General features: G+C 45.4%; 1 protein-coding gene across 1 annotated transcript; it reads left to right on the forward strand.

Annotated features, from left to right (window-relative positions):
- The first annotated feature begins 1900 nt into the window (after positions 1 to 1900).
- On the forward strand, positions 1901 to 17704 carry LOC136651323 (mycolipanoate synthase-like). Its single transcript, XM_066627602.1, has 6 exons — positions 1901 to 1955; positions 3645 to 3798; positions 7188 to 7348; positions 8202 to 8405; positions 9571 to 9752; positions 12203 to 17704. The coding sequence occupies exons 1-6, from the start codon at positions 1901 to 1903 to the stop codon at positions 17702 to 17704; spliced, it is 6258 nt and encodes a 2085-aa protein (XP_066483699.1).
- The last annotated feature ends 502 nt before the right edge of the window (positions 17705 to 18206 follow it).

Genomic DNA, 18206 nt, shown 5'->3' on the forward strand with positions numbered 1-18206 from the left:
GTCTCTTTTAATGTACTTGCAGGCAAGGGTCCAGTCCTTTTGTAGTTAAAGCTTCCATCAATGTATTTGAAAGGGACAAACAGTGAAAAATGCATGCATACAAGTGTTGAGTTGCTCTTGCTTCACTGGGAGACTTTGCATATTCCTTTAAATGCCTTGAACCAGCAGGAGAGTGTACTGCCACTGCACTTTTACCTACCAAGTGTGGGGAAAAGCTACTACAGTCCTGCTGTTCTCAGTGTGATGAAGAGACTGGTTGAGGAACATGGAAGGAGGCACCATCAGCTAAAAAGAGCTTAGAGTATTGGCTAAAACGGGGGGGGGGGGGCAGAAGGTAAAGTAATTGTTCATCCCTCCTCCCTCCATTCAATTGATATAATGAGGAAATGCTGAAGCTCTTAAGAAGTAAAATTAAATGTTTCAATGGTGTGAGCATGGAGAGGAGGAGGAGAAATGTGTAATTTGTAACAGGTGATGATCAGGCAATAATCAAACTAGATTTGCCACACTTCTACAATCACAGTGTACCTGGCACTCCAAAGAACCAAAAGATAGGCTGTGGGGATATGGGTGTGCGCAGCACACTGTTCTTGAGACAGAATATTCTGGTTTAATGTTCTGATCTTGCTGCAATAGACATGATAGCTGTAGGAGCATTGACTAGATCCTGCACAGCAACTGCATAACAAAAATGAGCATTTTGTGAATGCATGCGCACAGTGTGCTTGCAAGGAGAACAGGCAACAAAATTATGTGCATATACAGTGGATCCTTGAGCAACAGTGTATCTTCCACCTGCTTGCTCTTTGCTTCTTTCCAGATGTCTAATAGACCCTCTCAGAGGTATAACTACATTGGAGCCTGAGGAGTACCTGCTCCTCTGCCAGAGGGGCGCAACACACAAGGCAGTCACTTCTGTGTTCTCTTCAGAGAAGGAGGCACTGGTGGCTTTGTGCGCCCTGTTCCTTCTCCTGTGGCACCTCCAGCACCTCCTCCTCTGGGGAGAACCAGGAAGTGATATCACAATGTTATATGACGCCAGGCGCCGGGACTTCTAGTTGCACCTCTGGACCCTCCCACCACATGCCAGAAGAGAGGGATAAAAGCAGAACTGTTCTACTGGGTCCATTACCCCTGTACTCTTCACCTCTATAAGTCATATGGAGCAGGCCAAGTTGTTATACATGTCACCCAGGATCAACTGTGAGGGTTGGCAAGTTGAGCTCAATTCAACAGTTGAATACAACATGGTTGAGTTTGCTTCCTAAGAGCAAAAAAAAAAGCATGCCCTGTGCACTGGAATTCAAAAATCACCGCATATAAATATTGATAGCTCTCTTGTGGTTTTATTAGTATACTGAATTGGCACACTAATAGCAGTTGATAAGGACATTTGGAAAACATCACAGCCATAATTTTTTTTATGGTTACTTGCACATATTAGATGGTATTGGAACAAGTGTCACAAGCAGTATGCATTAACTGGAGAAAACGCCAGTGACAGTTGACATGATTTAAAAAATTAAGAATACTATTAGGGTAGCTAATAGGGCAACTCAGAGGATCTAAGAGTAAACAGACGGGAATTAAGCTCAGCCTAGCTATGTTGATGTGAGCATGTCTTTTGCACTCACACATTCTAACCTAGTTGACAGCCTGACACTGTGCATATGTCCTCAGAAACATGCTCACTGTGTTCCACAATCTTCACTTCCAGGTCAATACTCATAGGATGGCAGTCTCTAGCGATCAAATGTTTTGCATATGAATGAATGTAGCTGTATATCATTCAGATTCCACCTGACTATATTTATACAAGATTAAATAAATAGATGCTTAGAAAAAAAACACACACAATTATTTTATAATTATTTTGCAGTTGCAGAATACATGTGAGAAAATGAAGTCTGAAGACGAGGTAGCGATAGTAGGGATAGCATGCCATTTTCCTGGAGGTAAGCTTCCATAATTGCTACATGAAATTGCCAGTCCTAGGCAGAGATATCAAAGTCTAGCAGTAAGTCATGAAAGAGGTAGTGGAGATTAGGTAGAAATTGGAATTATTAAGCAACATGGTGATTTACTGATGATTCAAGACTGGAGGAACATGCGCACACATCAAGGATCCTGTCAGAAGCAGTCTGTAAGCTGTGAGCCATTTTGTTACATCAGCTACACTCTATTGTTCACCTGGGAAAGAGTGTTATCCACAATTATGCTTTTCATAATTGCTGGTTCAGACTTTAAATGCACCAAACCAAGCAATGCAGAGCACAGATGATTCATGAGTACCACCCAAAAGCTCAGAAGAAGACCATGTGGTTTCTTGAACATCATCTTGATATCTGAATATTGATGGCATAGAGCAGGAGTGTTCAAACTTTTTGGCAGGAGGGCCACATCATCTCTCTGACACTGTGTCTGGACCGGGGGAAAAAAGAATCAATTTACATTTCAAATTTGACTAAATTTACATAAATGAATATATTAGAGATCACTGGCGTACCTGGGGGGGCAAATGGGACAAATGCCCTGAGCGCAGACCCTCCAGGGGCGCCTCAGAGCCTCGCCTTGCCCTGCCCCCACCCGCGCCCCCCCAGGAGGAGCGGCCAGAAGCGCTGCAGAGAGGCAACTTGCTGCCACTCTGTCAGCACCTGGGCACCGACTGAGCTGCCCCTCCCCTTCCCTCCTCTTTTATAGGAGGATAGGAGACAGGTTCCCTAGAGAGGCACTGACAGAGGGGAGGGGGTGGCCCAGTTGGTGCCAAGACACTGCCTTCCAGGAGCAGTCCTGGGTGCCCCTGCTCCACCTCTGAGAGCATCTCTCAGAGGCAGAGCAGAAGTGGCGCGCGCCCCCTCTGAAGTCGGAGGGGACGCGTGCCACTTCCCGGCCCGGGTCACCATTCCTGCACTTTGGAGGGTGTCCCTCCAATGCGCAGGGCAAGCCTTCCGGCCCAGATTGCCCCTCCTGTGCTTCGGAGGGCGTCTCTCTGTGGCGCAGGGGAAGCGGCATGCGCCCCTCCAACTTGAGAGGAGATGCGTGCTGCTTCCCGGCCCCACAGAGCCTTCCGCATGAGGTCTCCACTACAGCCGCTGTAGTGTAGCCGCTGGATGCAGCCCCAGACCGATGTCATGGAGACCCCTGCGGCGCGGAAAGCTCCATGGGGGCCTCAGCTGCCGCCTCCGTTCCCCCTTGTTTTCAAAGGGGGAACAGAAGAGGCAGCTGCGCAGAAGTAATTACGTTGACGGTGACGGTGTGCAATCCTATCCACACTTACCTTGGAGTAAACCCCATTGACAATCATTGTTATATACATTGTTAAATCATTGTTATATACATAGTAGCCTATAGATCTGTAACATTTACCCAAATGCAGTCACATACCATGTGACTTGATGTTAGACATCAAGTCTAACAAAAATAAAATACACATTGAAATGAATGGGGACCCACCTGAAATTGGCTTATCACCCACCTAGTGGGTCCTGACTCACAGTTTCAGAAACATTGTAATAGGAGATTGTTGACTGTGGCTGAGTTCCACTGTTTTCAAGAGAAATAGATATATATGCAAAATGGTAGTTCCCTCTCCCTCAAATACTGAGAACATAGGTAGCTAACATATATGTTAAATCTTGCTGCAGGAGAAGGAATTGACAATTTCTGGCAAGTGTTGGTAGAAGGCAGAAACTGTACAGTAGAAATACCCCCGGAAAGATTTGACACCCAGAAGTGGTATGATCCAGACCCCAACAAACCAGGGAAAATATTCACTACACGTGCTGCACTTCTTGATGGGTAAGACTAATAATGATCATGCCTTGTTTGACTGGGCCAGACAGTGTTTACCATGAAGGCACAGGCAAAGTTAATGACAAATAAAAATTGCTTAGAAATAAATAATATATATATTCCTTTGAAATGGTTGTGTCTACTGAAATTAAATTATATCAAAAATTATATAATTAGAAGTTTTCTTTTTTCTTTTGTTGTTATTGACTGGGCCTTGTTTCTCCTGCTTTCTGCTGTGGTGCTAAAACCTTTTTTACCCAAACATGATTTGCATAATAGCTTTTTCTCTGCTGTACTTGGTGTGATTTTCTGAACTTTTTTTGGTCCCCATGTCTTGTTTTTCATGCTGTTATTTAGTATTGATGTTTTATTCTCTTATTAGTATTCTGTTTTGGTTGTTTTATGGCACAGCAGCACACACACAAATCCAATAAATACATACATATAACTTTTATCCACAGATAAGTATTGGAAGTTTTTCCAAAAGAGTAATCCCAAAAGGCACATTAGACTTCCTGGTCTTCCTAGTGGAGGGAATCAAGGGTTCAGTCCTATCCAACTTTCCAGCACTGATGCAGCCGTACCAATAGGGTATGCGCTGCATCCTGCAGTGGGGGAGCAGTCAAGGAGGACTACTCAAGGTAAGAGAACGTTTGTTCCCTTACTGTAGGGCTGCATCAGTACTGGAAAGTTGGATAGGATTGGACTCTAACAGCCCAATCCTATTGCCTTTAAGATTGGGAATTGGGAATTGCCTTTAAGATTGGGAATGGTGTAAACTGCAATCCCCATTGCCCAAAAGACCCTGGATGCCCTTGGTCCCTAGGGCAATGTTACAATGGCATTTCCATGCAAGTAAACTATAATCAGTGAAAACACATGAGCTAGGCAGCCCTGAAGGGTCTGAAATCAAGAATTATCTTTTCCTCTCAAAGAGTTCTTTCCCATTCATTCATTCATTCATTCATTCATTTAAAGAATTTATTCCACACCTTTCTCCCAGTAAGAGCAATCAAAGTTTGTGACTTTGTAACTGGGCCATTTCCAGTAAGTGACCACAAAGTTTAAAATTTCACAGTAATAAAATATTAAAAGCAATTACACCATTCTAAATAAAAAGGCCTTAAGGCCCTGCTAAAAGGGAGTTGGTCTTAATTTTAAGGGGAGGAAAATTCCACAATTGGGGCACTACCACTGAGAAGGCCCTGATCCTGTATATTTTGACCATGCTGTGTCAAAGGTGCTCTGATCTTAGATTGATGTTTGGCAGCTGATGGCATTGTCCAGGCTCCAGATTTTTCCCATAGTGGGAAGATGGAGTTGAAGGTAAGAGTTGCCTGACATTTATGCATCTTTATGTGTTTTGAAAAGACAGATTCACCTGTTTCACACGACATTCAAGGCTTATTGAATGACTTATATTTATTGCTACTTTATTACTGTTTTTTAATCAGGTATTATGGATTTTTGGATTCAAGTGCTTTCATATAAAAATGTGGGACTTCAAAGGGGCTCTGTGGATGAAGTTCTTTCATTCACATGGCACCTGTAAATAAAACCAGAAGTTCTGCACTGAACTGCTTTCTGCACACTTTTTGGACAGAAAGTGGATCAACGTGGCTTGTGTCTGCAGCAAGCTGGAGAGAGGTGGCAGTGGTGGCAGATGCAGGGTAAAGGACATCCCAAACCCACCCCCCACAATTGCTGATGCAATCCACATCACCTCACCTTATGGATGGGCTGCCCCTGTCTCTATGCACTCCAAGCAGCAGAGAATAGCAGAAGAAAAAAAATGTGAAAGAGCAGCACCAACAGCCAATCCGCAGCATTCGTGGCAGTTCAGCTACCATTCACCAATCAGTGTTGTGTGTCAAAGAAAGCAGCAATCAAGTTGAAATTTCTTCTTCTGTACAAATTGTCAAAAGTGTTCCCCTCTTCAAATAAGTGCTTTATGTTCTCTGGATTTGAGGGTGCAGTGAATTAGTTGAGGGACTGTGGGTGCAATCCTAACCCCTTATGTCAGTGCTTTCCAGCCAAAGGGACATGTGCTGCGTCCTGCACTGAGTGGGTGTCACTCACAGAGGCCTCCTCAAAGTAAGGGAATGTTTGTTCCTTTACCTTGGAGCTTCATTGCCCTTATGTCAGTGCATAAGGGGTTAGGATTGCACCCTATATTTCTCTACTCAGAGTTCTGTTTTCGGTTGATCTGCAGGGATGAGGAAAGAGGAAGTGGGGGAGCAATTATTAGGGACCATGCCATTAGCACCAATTGAAGTGTTTTTAACCTGCGCAACCTCCTGTGCAGGCATCATGTTAGACTACTGTTGGGGAGGTTGGATTGACCTGTGGGTGACCATAATTTCCTTACTATACCCCACTCCTCCCAACATTGCCCATTTTTGCCCCTTCTGCCAGTGGTGTATTACTGATGTACAGCCCAATCCTGAGCTCCCAGTGCTCAGGGCTGCAACGGCGCCGAAAATGGCTGCCGCTGCATCCTGCATGCCTCTTAGGCACTGTCGGCGGCTCCTTGGGAGAAGGGGACTTTCGTCTTCTTCCCCCAGGTAAGCCAAGTAGCCCCGCAATGGGGCTACTTGACTCCACACTGACCCTTGGGTCAGCGTAGAATTTTGAGCCTCCGTGTCGGGCTGGTGGCCCAAAATGAAGGCTCAGGATCCAGTGGAGAAAAGCTCCACCGGTCCCGCCTCCCTCCCTCCCCAGTCCCTCCCCCAGAACGCCTCCTCCCCACCCTCTCCCTGTTCTCCCTCCACCTCCCCCTGCCCTGCAACACCTCCTCCCTGCCTCCACCTACCTTACCACTGCTCCACAGTCTGTGTGACCACTGAGCAGCAGAGCTCCAGTGTTTGCCCAGTGCTGGGCTACCACTGGCAGAGCACCAGTGCTAAGGCCCGCAAACCTGCCTTATAGCACCGAGCTCAGGATTGAACTCGTAGTCACTATGCTGGTGCAAGTGTAGTATGACCTCAACATAGATCTTCTACACCTGGTTATCTTTGAACTCAACCAGCTCAACCAAAGATGCTATCTTTACTCAAAGAATGTAAGTCAAATGGTTGGCAACCTTCAGTCTCGAAAGACTATGGTAGAAGCCTACAGCACCCGGTATTCCTAGGCGGTCTCCCATCCAAGTACTAACAAGGCCTGACCCTGCTTAGCTTCTGAGATCAAGCATGTGCAGGGTAACAGTTGCTGCTAGAATGTAAGTCAAAGATAAGGGTGTACTGTTAGGAATTTTCTATGTTTATCTGATGCATTTTTGTTTGTGAACTGACTTGGAAGTTCACTATATGTGGTGGGGTATACCTTCATTAAACAATATTTAGTACTACTTGCGTGGACGTGTAACCATCTGTCCTTTTCAACACATTCAACAGATTCAACACATTTGACAACAGGCTGTTTGGTATCCATGATATGGAAGCTGCACGTATGGATCCTCAGCAAAAGCTACTCCTGGAGTGCACCTACAGAGCACTAGAGGATGCAGGAATACCCACAGAGGACATCAGTGGCACCAAAATAGGGGTTTTTATTGGTGGGTTACAGTCTGTGCATCTTGAATCAATTAGTGTGTAATCACAGTGACTAAGAAAAGTCAGGAGAAAAATGTTTCATTAAGTCAAATCATTAAGTCAAAATCTATAAATGTTTGGATCAGGTGGGTGAGGGTTCAAAAGTAGATTATGACATAGATTCAAATGAGTTGCAGCAGTGCCATTATTTTGTTTTGAGGCTCAGACCTGCACAGTTTAAAAAATAGCTAGATCAAGGAATCTTAGATTATGTGGGTGCCACTTTGGCTTTAGGGGCTATAGGGGGAGGTGGGGAGGGGTTGCGTTGGCCATGTTTCCAAATTTCAGCAGTCTCTTTTGATCTCTCACTCACCAGAGGTATCCTGAGGGCGGGTTTCATCCTGTGCAGCACTTACTTTCAGCAGCTCAGTGTTCCGGAAGTTCGGGGGTGACATAGTGAAGGGATCACATCTTCCCTGACCTTCCAGACTATCACATTGCTTGAGATGCAAAAAGTCAGCCTCGGAATAGTCTCTATTCAGTGACTGTCAGTTCACACCCGGCCCAGTTGCTTCGAGTTCTCGCCGGTAACAGGCGAAAACAGGATAATCCATAAGAGCGCGAGTTGGCTGGGCTCAGAGTGGGCTGAAGATCGCCAAACGAAGGGTGGTGTGGTGTGGTGTCACCCCCTTCTGAAGGTGTCACCTAGTTTGGCCCACACCGGGCGCACGCCCCATTGTGACACTGCTGCCATTCACTACTTGATCACCCTTGGCAGCCACTGTTCTGCCTTGCCTCACTGCCTATTTCTCAGATTATCATACATTTGACCTTATCATCTCGTGTTAACGTGAAGCCCATCTTTTCTATTTTCAGGTCTGATGAATCGTGACTATGAGATTGTTTCCAGTGGAGCAGTGACACAAATTAATCATTATGATGGCACTGGGGTAGCAGTGAGCATAAATGCTAACCGAATTTCATACACTTTTAATCTGACTGGACCATCACTTGCCATTGACACTGCCTGCTCATCCTTCTTTTATGCATTGCATTGTGCCTTAAACGCAATCAAACAAGGTGCCTAATTTCTTAACTAATAACATTTGTTGTAATTTGGTATTTATGGGCAATGTTTTCTTGGAATTTCATTTGTCACAAGAACAGACAATCACTGCTTTCCAGTAACTTTTATGCTTCGTTCATACAATAAAATACAAAATCATTTCTCCTAACTAATGTCATAAAAGGTAATGCCAATAAGAAAACTTAGGATAAAAACCAAGCTAGCCAGGAGCCAGCCACTCCCAATGCCATGTTTTTAAAGGCTGCTAGTTCCCTAACAACCATGAGGGTGTGGGCCCAGCCAGGCATTTTAGGCAATTAATTCCACAAGCTCCACTGCCTACATTCCTCAGGGCACAATCCTAACTAGGTCTACTCAGAAATAAGTCCTATTTTGTTCAATGGAGCTTACTCTCAGGAAAGTGTGATTAGGATTGCCGCCTCAGTCTTCCTCAGTCTGATGGCCTGGACACTTGTAGCAAAGACTTATCTGGTGAGCTGAGCATTCAGGAAAGAACGTTTGGAAAAAAGTAATCCTTAGTACATTTCACGGCCCAGTCATATCCCGGGCTGGCCCAGAGTATGCAGCAATGCTAAAACAGCCTCCGCTGCATGTTATGGAACAGCAGGGGACCAGGCAGCAGCAAAGAGGTAAGTAAAGATATTTTATACTTACCTACTCTGCCATTACCTCATCTCCAATTGCCTCACTCAGATCTACTCCTGGTCTTTGATTGATGTAAATCTGAGTGAGTCCAAGGGAGTGCTTTGAGCCCTGGCTGGGGATAGAGCATATCAGTGCTACAGCTGCCACCAATATCCACCCCAGCCCGCCCTCAGCACACCTCTGGTTAGGCCCAATCATCACTGTGATCTTCCTCACCACCTTACCCGGTGTCCTGGGTGCCAGGTCTGTTGGTAGCAGGCATGCCAAGCTGCATACTATTTCCAACTGTACCTCCGCCACATACAACAACAATGGGCCCCTTACCCCAGAACTGTGGCTTTTACAACAGCAGACTAGGAGATCTGCTGTTGTCAAGACCCTGTAGGATCCACCTGTAAGACCCCCAACTATTTAGGGCTTCAAATACTCAAACAACCACTTTGAACTAGACCCAGATGAACACAGAGAATTCAGAATAACTGAAATTTGAAAAATAATTTCATTTTCCTATAGGTGACTGTGAAGCAGCACTTTGCGGAGGAGTGAGCTGCATCATAGATCCCCGCACCTTTGTATCCCTATGCAAAGCCAAAATGATCTCTCCTGATGGGCTGAGCAAACCTTTTTCCAAAGCGGCAGATGGCTACGGAAGAGGAGAAGGCTGCGGTGTCGTTTTGCTGAAACCACTAAAGAAGGTGCTGTAGTGTTTATAGAACCAGCATCAAAATTCTGAAATGAAAGACCAAATTACTATAAAGTTATCTAGCTCTGTATTGTCTTACACATGACATCTAAAGGCAATTGTCAATTGTGCGAAAGAACAGGATACCATCAGGTTGGTCTAGCATAAAAGGCAGGAACCAGAAACACAAGAAGTGTAAACAGAGAGACCTACAGCCCAATCCTGAGCTGCCTGGGGCGCGCGGCTGCAGTGGCACCAAAAATGGCTGCCGCTGCATCCTGCATGCTCAAGGCAGCCACCTTGGGCACCCCAGAAGAAGGGGACTTTTGTCCCCTTCCCCTGGGTAAGCGCAGTAGCCCCACAATGGGACTACTTGATTCACCACCAACCCAAAGGTGGGCGGTGAAACAAGAGCCTCCATGTAAGTCAGCGAGCCCTACACGAAGGCTCTGGATTCCACCGGTCCCACCTCCCTCCCTCCCCGCTTCCTCCCCTCGGCACGCCTCCCCCCACCCTCTCCCAGCCTCCCCAACATGCCCCCTCCACGTTCTCTTCCCGCCCTCTGCTTGCCTCCCCCTTCCCTGGAATGCCTCCTCCCCGCCTCCCCCCATGCCCCCACTTACCTCTCCCCTGCTTGGGACTTACCTCTCCCCTTGCCTGTGACTGCTGCATGGTGGAGGTTGGGTGCCTGCCTGGTAGTAGCCCAGCGCCAGCCAGTGCTGGGTTACCACTGGCACTCGCCCAGCAGTAGGGTGCAACAGTGCATGCCAGCATTAAGCCGGTGCACCAAGCCTAGGATTGGGCTCCTAAAGATGCTTAGTAGACAAGCAATTTTACATTATAAACCTCTGCCTCTACTGCAGAAACAAAAAAAGCAAACAGGAAAAATACACCCACTGTCTTGGTTTGTCAATGCACATTTTCAGGCAAAGCATATATTCCATTTACTTGTATAATCTATGATTAATTGCACACAGTCTTACACTTGTAATTAGTTGATAAGAGGAGTATTACTAACTTTTGCAAGAAATTAAAGGACTTGTGACAACCTATAAAAGAGCTTATAAAAGCTTATAACAGCTTATAAAACTTATAAAAGAACCCGTAGACATTATATATCTGGACTTTCAGAAGGTGTTTGACACGGTCCCTCACCAAAGGCTACTATAAAAAACTCCACAATCAGGGAATTAGAGGACAGGTCCTTTCATGGATTGAGAACTGGTTGAAGACCAGGAAACAGAGAGTGGGTGTCAATGGGCAATTTTCACAATGGAGAGAAGTGAAAAGCCCCAAGGATCTGTCCTGGGACCGGTGCTTTTCATCCTCTTCATAAATAACCTGGAGACAGGGTTGAGCAGTGAGCTGGCTAAGTTTGCAGGTGACACCAAACTTTTCCGGTTGGTGAAGACCAGAAGTGATTGTGAGGAGCTCCAGAAGGATCTCTCCAGACTGGGAGAATGGGCAGCAAAATGGCAGATGCGTTTCAATGTAAGTAAGTATAAAGTCATGCACATTGGGGCAAAAAATCAAAACTTCACATATAGGCTGATGGGTTCTGAGCTGTCTGTGATCAGGAGAGAGATCTTGGGGTGGTGGTGGACAGGTCGATGAAAGTGTCGACCCAATGCGCGGTGGCAATGAAGAAGGCCAATTCTATGCTTGGGATCATTAGAAAAGATATTGAGAACAAAACAGCTAATATTATAATGCCATTGTACAAATCGATGGTAAGGCCACACCTGGAGTATTGTGTCCAGTTCTGGTCGCCACATCTCAAAAAGGACATAATGGAAATGGACAAGGTGCAAAAGAGAGCGACTAAGATGATTACGGGGCTGGGGCACCTTCCTTATGAGGAAAGGCTACAGCGTTTGGGCCTCTTCAGCCTAGAAAAGAGGTGCCTGAGGGGGACATGATTGAGACATACAAAATTATGCAGGGAATGGACAGAGTGGATAGAGAGATGCTCTTTACACTCTCACATAACACCAGAACCAGGGGACATCCACTAAAATTGAGTGTTGGGAGAGTTACAACAGACAAAAGAAAATATTTCTTTACTCAGCGTGTGGTTGGTCTGTGGAACTCCTTGCCACAGAATGTGGTGATGGCATCTGGCCTAGATGCCTTTAAAAGGGAATTGGACAACTTTCTGGAGGAAAAATCCATTACAGGTAACAAGCCATGTTGTGTATGTGCAACCTCCTGATTTTAGAAATGGGCTATGTCAGAATGCCAGATTCAAGGGAGGGCACCAGAATGAGGTCTCTTGTTATCTGGTGTGCTCCCTGGGGCATTTGGTGGGCTGCTGTGAGATCCAGGAAGCTGGACTAGATGGGCCTATGGCCTGATCCAGTGGGGCTGTTCTTATGTTCTTAGCTTTCCTGGGAGTTTCTTTGTTTGCCATTTCCATTGTGCCACAGTCTTGATCAATGTCATTTTATTTTTCCTTCCAAATAGGCACAAGAAGACTTCAACAAAATATGGGGTGTCATCAGCGTCAGTGCAGTTAACCAGGATGGAAGATCTGCCACTCCAATCACCAAACCATCTCAAGAGCAACAGGAAAATCTCCTGCTCAGCGTTTACCCAACTTACGTTGATCCATCGGCACTGCAGTATATTGAAGCACATGGCACTGGAACTCCTATAGGAGATCCCACTGAGGCAGAAAGCCTAGGCAATGTCATTGGCAAAAAGAGGTCTCCTCACATGCCCCCTCTCAAGATGGGCTCCGTTAAAGGGAACATTGGACACACGGAGTCCGCTTCTGGGGCAGCTGGGCTAATCAAAGTGCTCCTGATGATGCACCATGGGAAGATCGTTCCATCCTTGCACTTCTCGGAGACCAACAGCAGCATAAATACAGAGGAATTAAATCTCTCCATTCCCACAATGGTCGAGAGGTGGGATGACTCTGGCGACTTGGGCAGAGTAGCCGGGATCAACTGTTTTGGATTTGGCGGGACCAACGCCCATGTGGTTGTCCGGCAGGTTAAGCAAACCCAGGTTCTTCCTCCAGTCAAAAGACCTGTTGAGCTGTTTGTCATCTCTGCAGCTTCAGGCTGTTCTCTCAGAAGGACAATGGAAGACACTGCTAGGCACATCAGTGCAGGTGGCTCAGTAACCCTCCCAAGCCTGGCCTATACCTCTGCATGCAGAAGAAGCCACAGAAACCACAAGTGCAGAAAAGCCTTTGTGGCGTCCTCTCTCCAGCACCTGGAACAACAACTTACGTCTGCAGCTGGAATAGAAATTGTTCCAGCAAAGAGGCCTCCGCAACTGGTTTTTGTGTTTTCTGGTAATGGGCTGAATTTGAAAGGGGTGTTTGCAGCCTTGCTAAAGACTGAGCCAGTCTTTAGAGACAAATGTCAGGAAATTGAAAGACTCTTTCAGAAATACTCTCCCATTGACTTCCTGAAATTAGCAGGAAGTGAACATGAGGGTTTGACCAGACCCGAGATTGCCCAGCCCTTACTCTTTATGCTGCAGGTGGCCTTGGTCACCCTTCTGCAATACTGGGGAGCTACACCAGCAGCTGCTGTTGGCCATTCAGTTGGCGAGGTAGCTGCTGCCCATTGCGCTGGCTATATTTCCCTGGAAGACGCCGTCAAAGTCATCCATCACAGGAGCAGGCTACAGACTACAGTCACTGGAGGCAGGATGCTGGTCGTAGGTAATGTCCCAGTGGAAGAAGTGTCTGGGGCCCTTGGAGCATACTCAGGCAAGGTCTGCGTTGCAGCCTTTAACAGTCCCCAGTCTTGCACGTTGTCGGGAGATTCAGATTCCATCAGTGCCCTTCAGACAGAGTTAGGTGAACACTTCAGAGGAAAAAACATTTTTCTTCATGCTTTAAATGTGCCGGCTGCATATCACAGCCAGATGATGGATCCAATACTGCAAGAGATAGAAGAAAGCTTACTGGTGTTGGAGAAACAGAAGCCTGAGCTGGAGGTGTTTTCAACAGTGACAGGGAAGGTAGTCTCAGATGAATTTCTCACGGGCAGTTACTGGGCAAGGCAAGTTCGGGATCCTGTTCTTTTTGCAAAGGCCTTAATGACTTCCGTGAAGGACAAGGAAAACGCTGTGTTTGTAGAAGTCGGTCCCCAAGGAGCACTACGGAGATATGTAACTGAAACATTAGGGAAGCAAAGAGAAGTGTTTCTTTCTTTGCAAACTAACAGAGAATATGAGACCCTTCTCATGCTTGTGAAAGGCCTTTTTGAATTGGGGTTCAATCCAGATTGGAAGCACCTCTTTGATGGATATCAAAGTGTGCCATCCAGCTATCCCAGGTATCAGTTTGAAAGTAAGAGCATCATGTCCTACTTGGAGTATCGCACCCAGCAAGAAGCTGCAAACTTTCATCATCCTTTAGCTCTGAGTGTTAGCAATGACAACACAGAATTGAAGTGTTCAATCTCTCAGGCCCTAACACCGTATTTGTATGAACACAAGCACAACGGTGTCTCTCTTGTTCCTGGTGCCTTTTTTGTTGAACTTGCTCTGGCAGCTGTGACAAGTACTTCAAGATCAAAAACACCCTTAAGTATGTGCCAGATGAGCATAAAGTTTACATCACCATGCGTTTTGAGTGAAAGTTCTCATGAATTGAAGGTAAAAGTGGAATCACAAGAAGCAGTACAAGATTTCAAAGTGTTCTCTTCATCAGGGGCCGTTTTTGCATCAGGGCAAGTCACAAGGAATTCAGAAATGTATTTGGAAGAAAGGAGCATTTGCATTAAAGATGTTCTGCAACGCTGCACATCGCTCATAAGCAGAGATGAGATCTATGAAACACTGTCTTTTGCTGGATTCCAGTATGGTTCAACATTTAAGCAGCTTGGAGATGTTTTTAATTGTGAAGAACTGAAAGAAGCTATAACCATCATGAAGGTGAACAAACAGACCACAGAAGAAATGCACGAGTATTTTATCCATCCAGTACTCTTAGACAGTTTTCTGCAAATGACAGTGGTTATGATTGCAAAAACATTCAAGCATCGTATAGGCTTTCCTTCTGGAATAAGCAGCCTTGTAATTGTGAGACCATTGGAAGAAGAAATTGTGATATATTTAAAAACAAACAAATCTACTGAGAACTACTTGGAGTTCTGCGGATGCTTCACAGATAAACACGGTTCTGTTTTGGTTGAGATAAAACGTGCTGGGATCACTTTTGTGAAGGAGACATCCGTTCAAGAAACCAATTCACTTTTTGAAAGTAAGTGGAAGGAGATCTCCCATTCTCAGAATATGCAAAAGTCAGGAGAAGCCCCTAGGGTTGCTGTGTTTGCTGACAAAAATGGGGTATCTCGGCAGCTAAAAAGGTATTTGCATAAAGATTCTATGTTTTTTACATATGATGAGTGGGAAAAATTGATGGAAGTCAAAAGCCCAGAATCGGCAGCGCAGGACAGAATTAAGCTGGAAGTACAGGGCTATAGTGATGTTTTGTTTCTGTGGGGAATTCAAAGGCTGAAAGAGAACAATCCAGACAGTGTGGTTGCACATTTATCCAAGTGCTGTGAAGCTTTTCGACAACTTATCATAGCCTTGAGAGAGAAAATGAGTCATTGTTCCATCACAATAATCACTTACAGGGCAACAGACAAGAATGTAGACCACATTAACCCTGGCTTTGCTTTGTATGGCATGGCACGGACCTGCAAGATAGAGGCTTCTGAAATCACATTTCAGATGATTGATCTCAGCTCCACAAGCACAATAGACATCTCAACATTAGCAGATGTTTTAGTAGAATATGAAGCACAGAAATATCCTGAAGTGTGGATTGATCAGGGGAGAATTTACACCTCTGAAATCAGACACACCCAAATTAGCGGCACATCCCACAGTTGTCGTTCACGGCCTCTTCAAAACACTGAGCAGTTCTCTCTTTATACTTCGGAGCCTAATGAAGTGAGAGATGTATTTGCTGAATGGACTGACAATGGTCCTGCTCCTCTGGAGAACCACAGCGTGCAAGTGCAAATTGAAAAAATAAGTATCCATTCTGAAGACTTTTTTCCTGTTAGCGTTTCCAGCTGGAACTTTGGAAATACGTTATATTGGAAGTCACAGACAATTGATAAGCATCAGCTTATGGCCCTCGACTTCAGTGGGACAGTCGTGGCAGCAGGTTGCAAAGTGGAACAGCTCAAGGTGGGAGATCATATTATCTCCTGTTATCCGGTTGTTGCATCTTCAAGACTGAATCTCCCTGACACTGTGTGTTTTAACACTCAGGAATTCCCATGTTTTGAAACTGTACCTTGTGTGTCTTTCTTCAGGATTGCCTGGGAAATTTTGCATCAAATGTTACCAAAGCTAAAACATAATGGATCTTTAGGCATTATTTCTACTGAACCAGAATCTGTTTTGTGCCAAGTGCTTACACTGTCAGCCCAGAAAGCAGGCTGGAAAGCCCTATGTACAAGACTTGACAGCAGTCTGGTGCAAAGTGTAGCTCACTGCAATGCCCTTATTTTCCTGCCTCCCTTGGAAAGATTACCTAAAGATGTTTTGGCTCAACTTTCGCAGCTCCAAGATATAGTGGTAGTAAGTGGAAACCACCAAGTTGAACGGCTGACATCTCTCATGGGAAGTTGTCCTGAAAATATTCAGATTCATGTTCTCAGTCTTGCCAGCATTTTTCAGAAAGCATCTCTGAAACGTACCCATAAGTCTTTCTCTCACTGGATGAAATCAATGCAACTCAAGCAACTGAAGAACTTGTCTTGTTCAGTATTCCAACAGACCGAGAACTGTAAGGACACAGACCCTCTGATGTCCCGTTTCACTTGCAAAACTGTACCTCTTGCTTTGCTGAAGGGTGACATGCACAACAGTTGTATCTCTGACATCCCAGTGTATGAAGCCAAGGGCCACCTGTTTAAGCAGAATGCTGTGTACATAGTCGCAGGGGGACTCACCGGTCTCGGCTTTGAAACGGTGAGATTTATTGCTCAAAACAGAGGAGGTTGCATTGCAATACTTTCACGGAGAAAGCCCAATGCTGAGCATCAACAGCAAATCAGTAGTTTGCAAAATCGGTATGACTGGAGCAGGATTGTCAGTCTGCAGTGCAATGTAACTGTTGGGTCTGATGTCACCAGAGCGATCAATTCAATCCGCAACCTCTTTCCAAACCGCCCCATCAAGGGTGTATTCCACAGTGCTGTGGTTTTACATGATGGGATGATTGAAGCCCTGACAATATCTCACTTTGAGGAAGTCTTAAGCCCCAAGGTTGCAGGAGCCATCAATCTTCACCATGCTACTCAAGGGCAGGATCTCGACTATTTTGTATGTTACTCATCAGTTTCTTCCTTTTTTGGAAATGCAATGCAAGCCAACTATGCTGCCGCCAATTCCTTCCTGGACCTTTTCTGCCATTACAGGAGAAACTGTGGACTTGCAGGACAATCTATTAACTGGAGTGCCTTGAACCTTGGAATACTGCAAAATCAGAACCCGCTTCAAGCTCTTTTGGAAGCCAAGGGCCTAGAGATCCTGCAAGTGGATGATTTTCACCAATATCTTAAAAGGAGCTTGATCTTGAACAATCCTCAGCAAGCAGTCATTAGACTGAACATGAGGACTTTCATTGCTCAAAATCCAATGTTGAGATACCGCATGCATGCAATCTCTACAGAAGTATTTGGCAGCAATTTCCAAATTTCTGAACAAACAAAGTTTTCAGAACTGGCTCCAGTAAAATCTGAAGATTATATCATGTCATTGATGAGCCAGATCAGTGGTATAGACAGAAGTGATATAGCAGTAAATACATTAATTTCATCCCTTGGCATAGATTCTATGTTAGCTATGACTCTAAGGAACTGTATTTTGCAGGACAGAAAAGTAGATATACCACTTGTGAAATTACTGGATCCTCACACCACTGTGCTTAGTTTAGCATTGCTTTTAGATGGAGGATCCAAGTCCATTGGAGTCTGAGAGAGAATACAATGAGAAACAAAATACTGAAGGAGAAAGCTGGAGTGCTTATTTGTGAGAATGGATGATGGCCGGATCCCAGAGGATCTCCTCTATGGCGAACTCGTGCAAGGAAAGCGCCCTAAAGGTAGACCACAGCTGTGATACAAGGACATCTGCAAGAGGGATCTGAAGGCCTTAGGAGTGGACCTCAACAGGTGGGAAACCCTGGCCTCTGAGCGGCCCACTTGGAGGCAGGCTGTGCAGCATGGCCTTTCCCAGTTTGAAGCGACACTTGGCCAACAGACTGAGGCAAAGAGGCAAAGAAGGAAGGCCCATAGCCAGGGAGACAGACCAGGGACAGACTGCACTTGCTCCCAGTGTGGAAGAGATTGTCACTCCCAAATCAGCCTTTTCAGCCACACTAGACGCTGTTCCAGAACCACCATTCAGAGCGTGATACCACAGTCTTTCGAGACTGAAGGCTGCCTACATGGATTGTTTACAATATGTGTTTCTTTTG

Source organism: Tiliqua scincoides, chromosome 5, assembly GCF_035046505.1.
Source record: "Tiliqua scincoides isolate rTilSci1 chromosome 5, rTilSci1.hap2, whole genome shotgun sequence".
NCBI lineage: Eukaryota > Metazoa > Chordata > Lepidosauria > Squamata > Scincidae > Tiliqua > Tiliqua scincoides.

Coding starts and splice junctions, on each gene's coding strand:
- LOC136651323 (XM_066627602.1), top strand. CDS start 1,901: ATGAAGTCTGAAGACGAGGTAGCGATAGTAGGGATAGCATGCCATTTT. Junction 1,956..3,644: donor AGCATGCCATTTTCCTGGAG/GTAAGCTTCCAT, acceptor ATCTTGCTGCAG/GAGAAGGAATTGACAATTTC. Junction 3,799..7,187: donor CGTGCTGCACTTCTTGATGG/GTAAGACTAATA, acceptor CACATTCAACAG/ATTCAACACATTTGACAACA.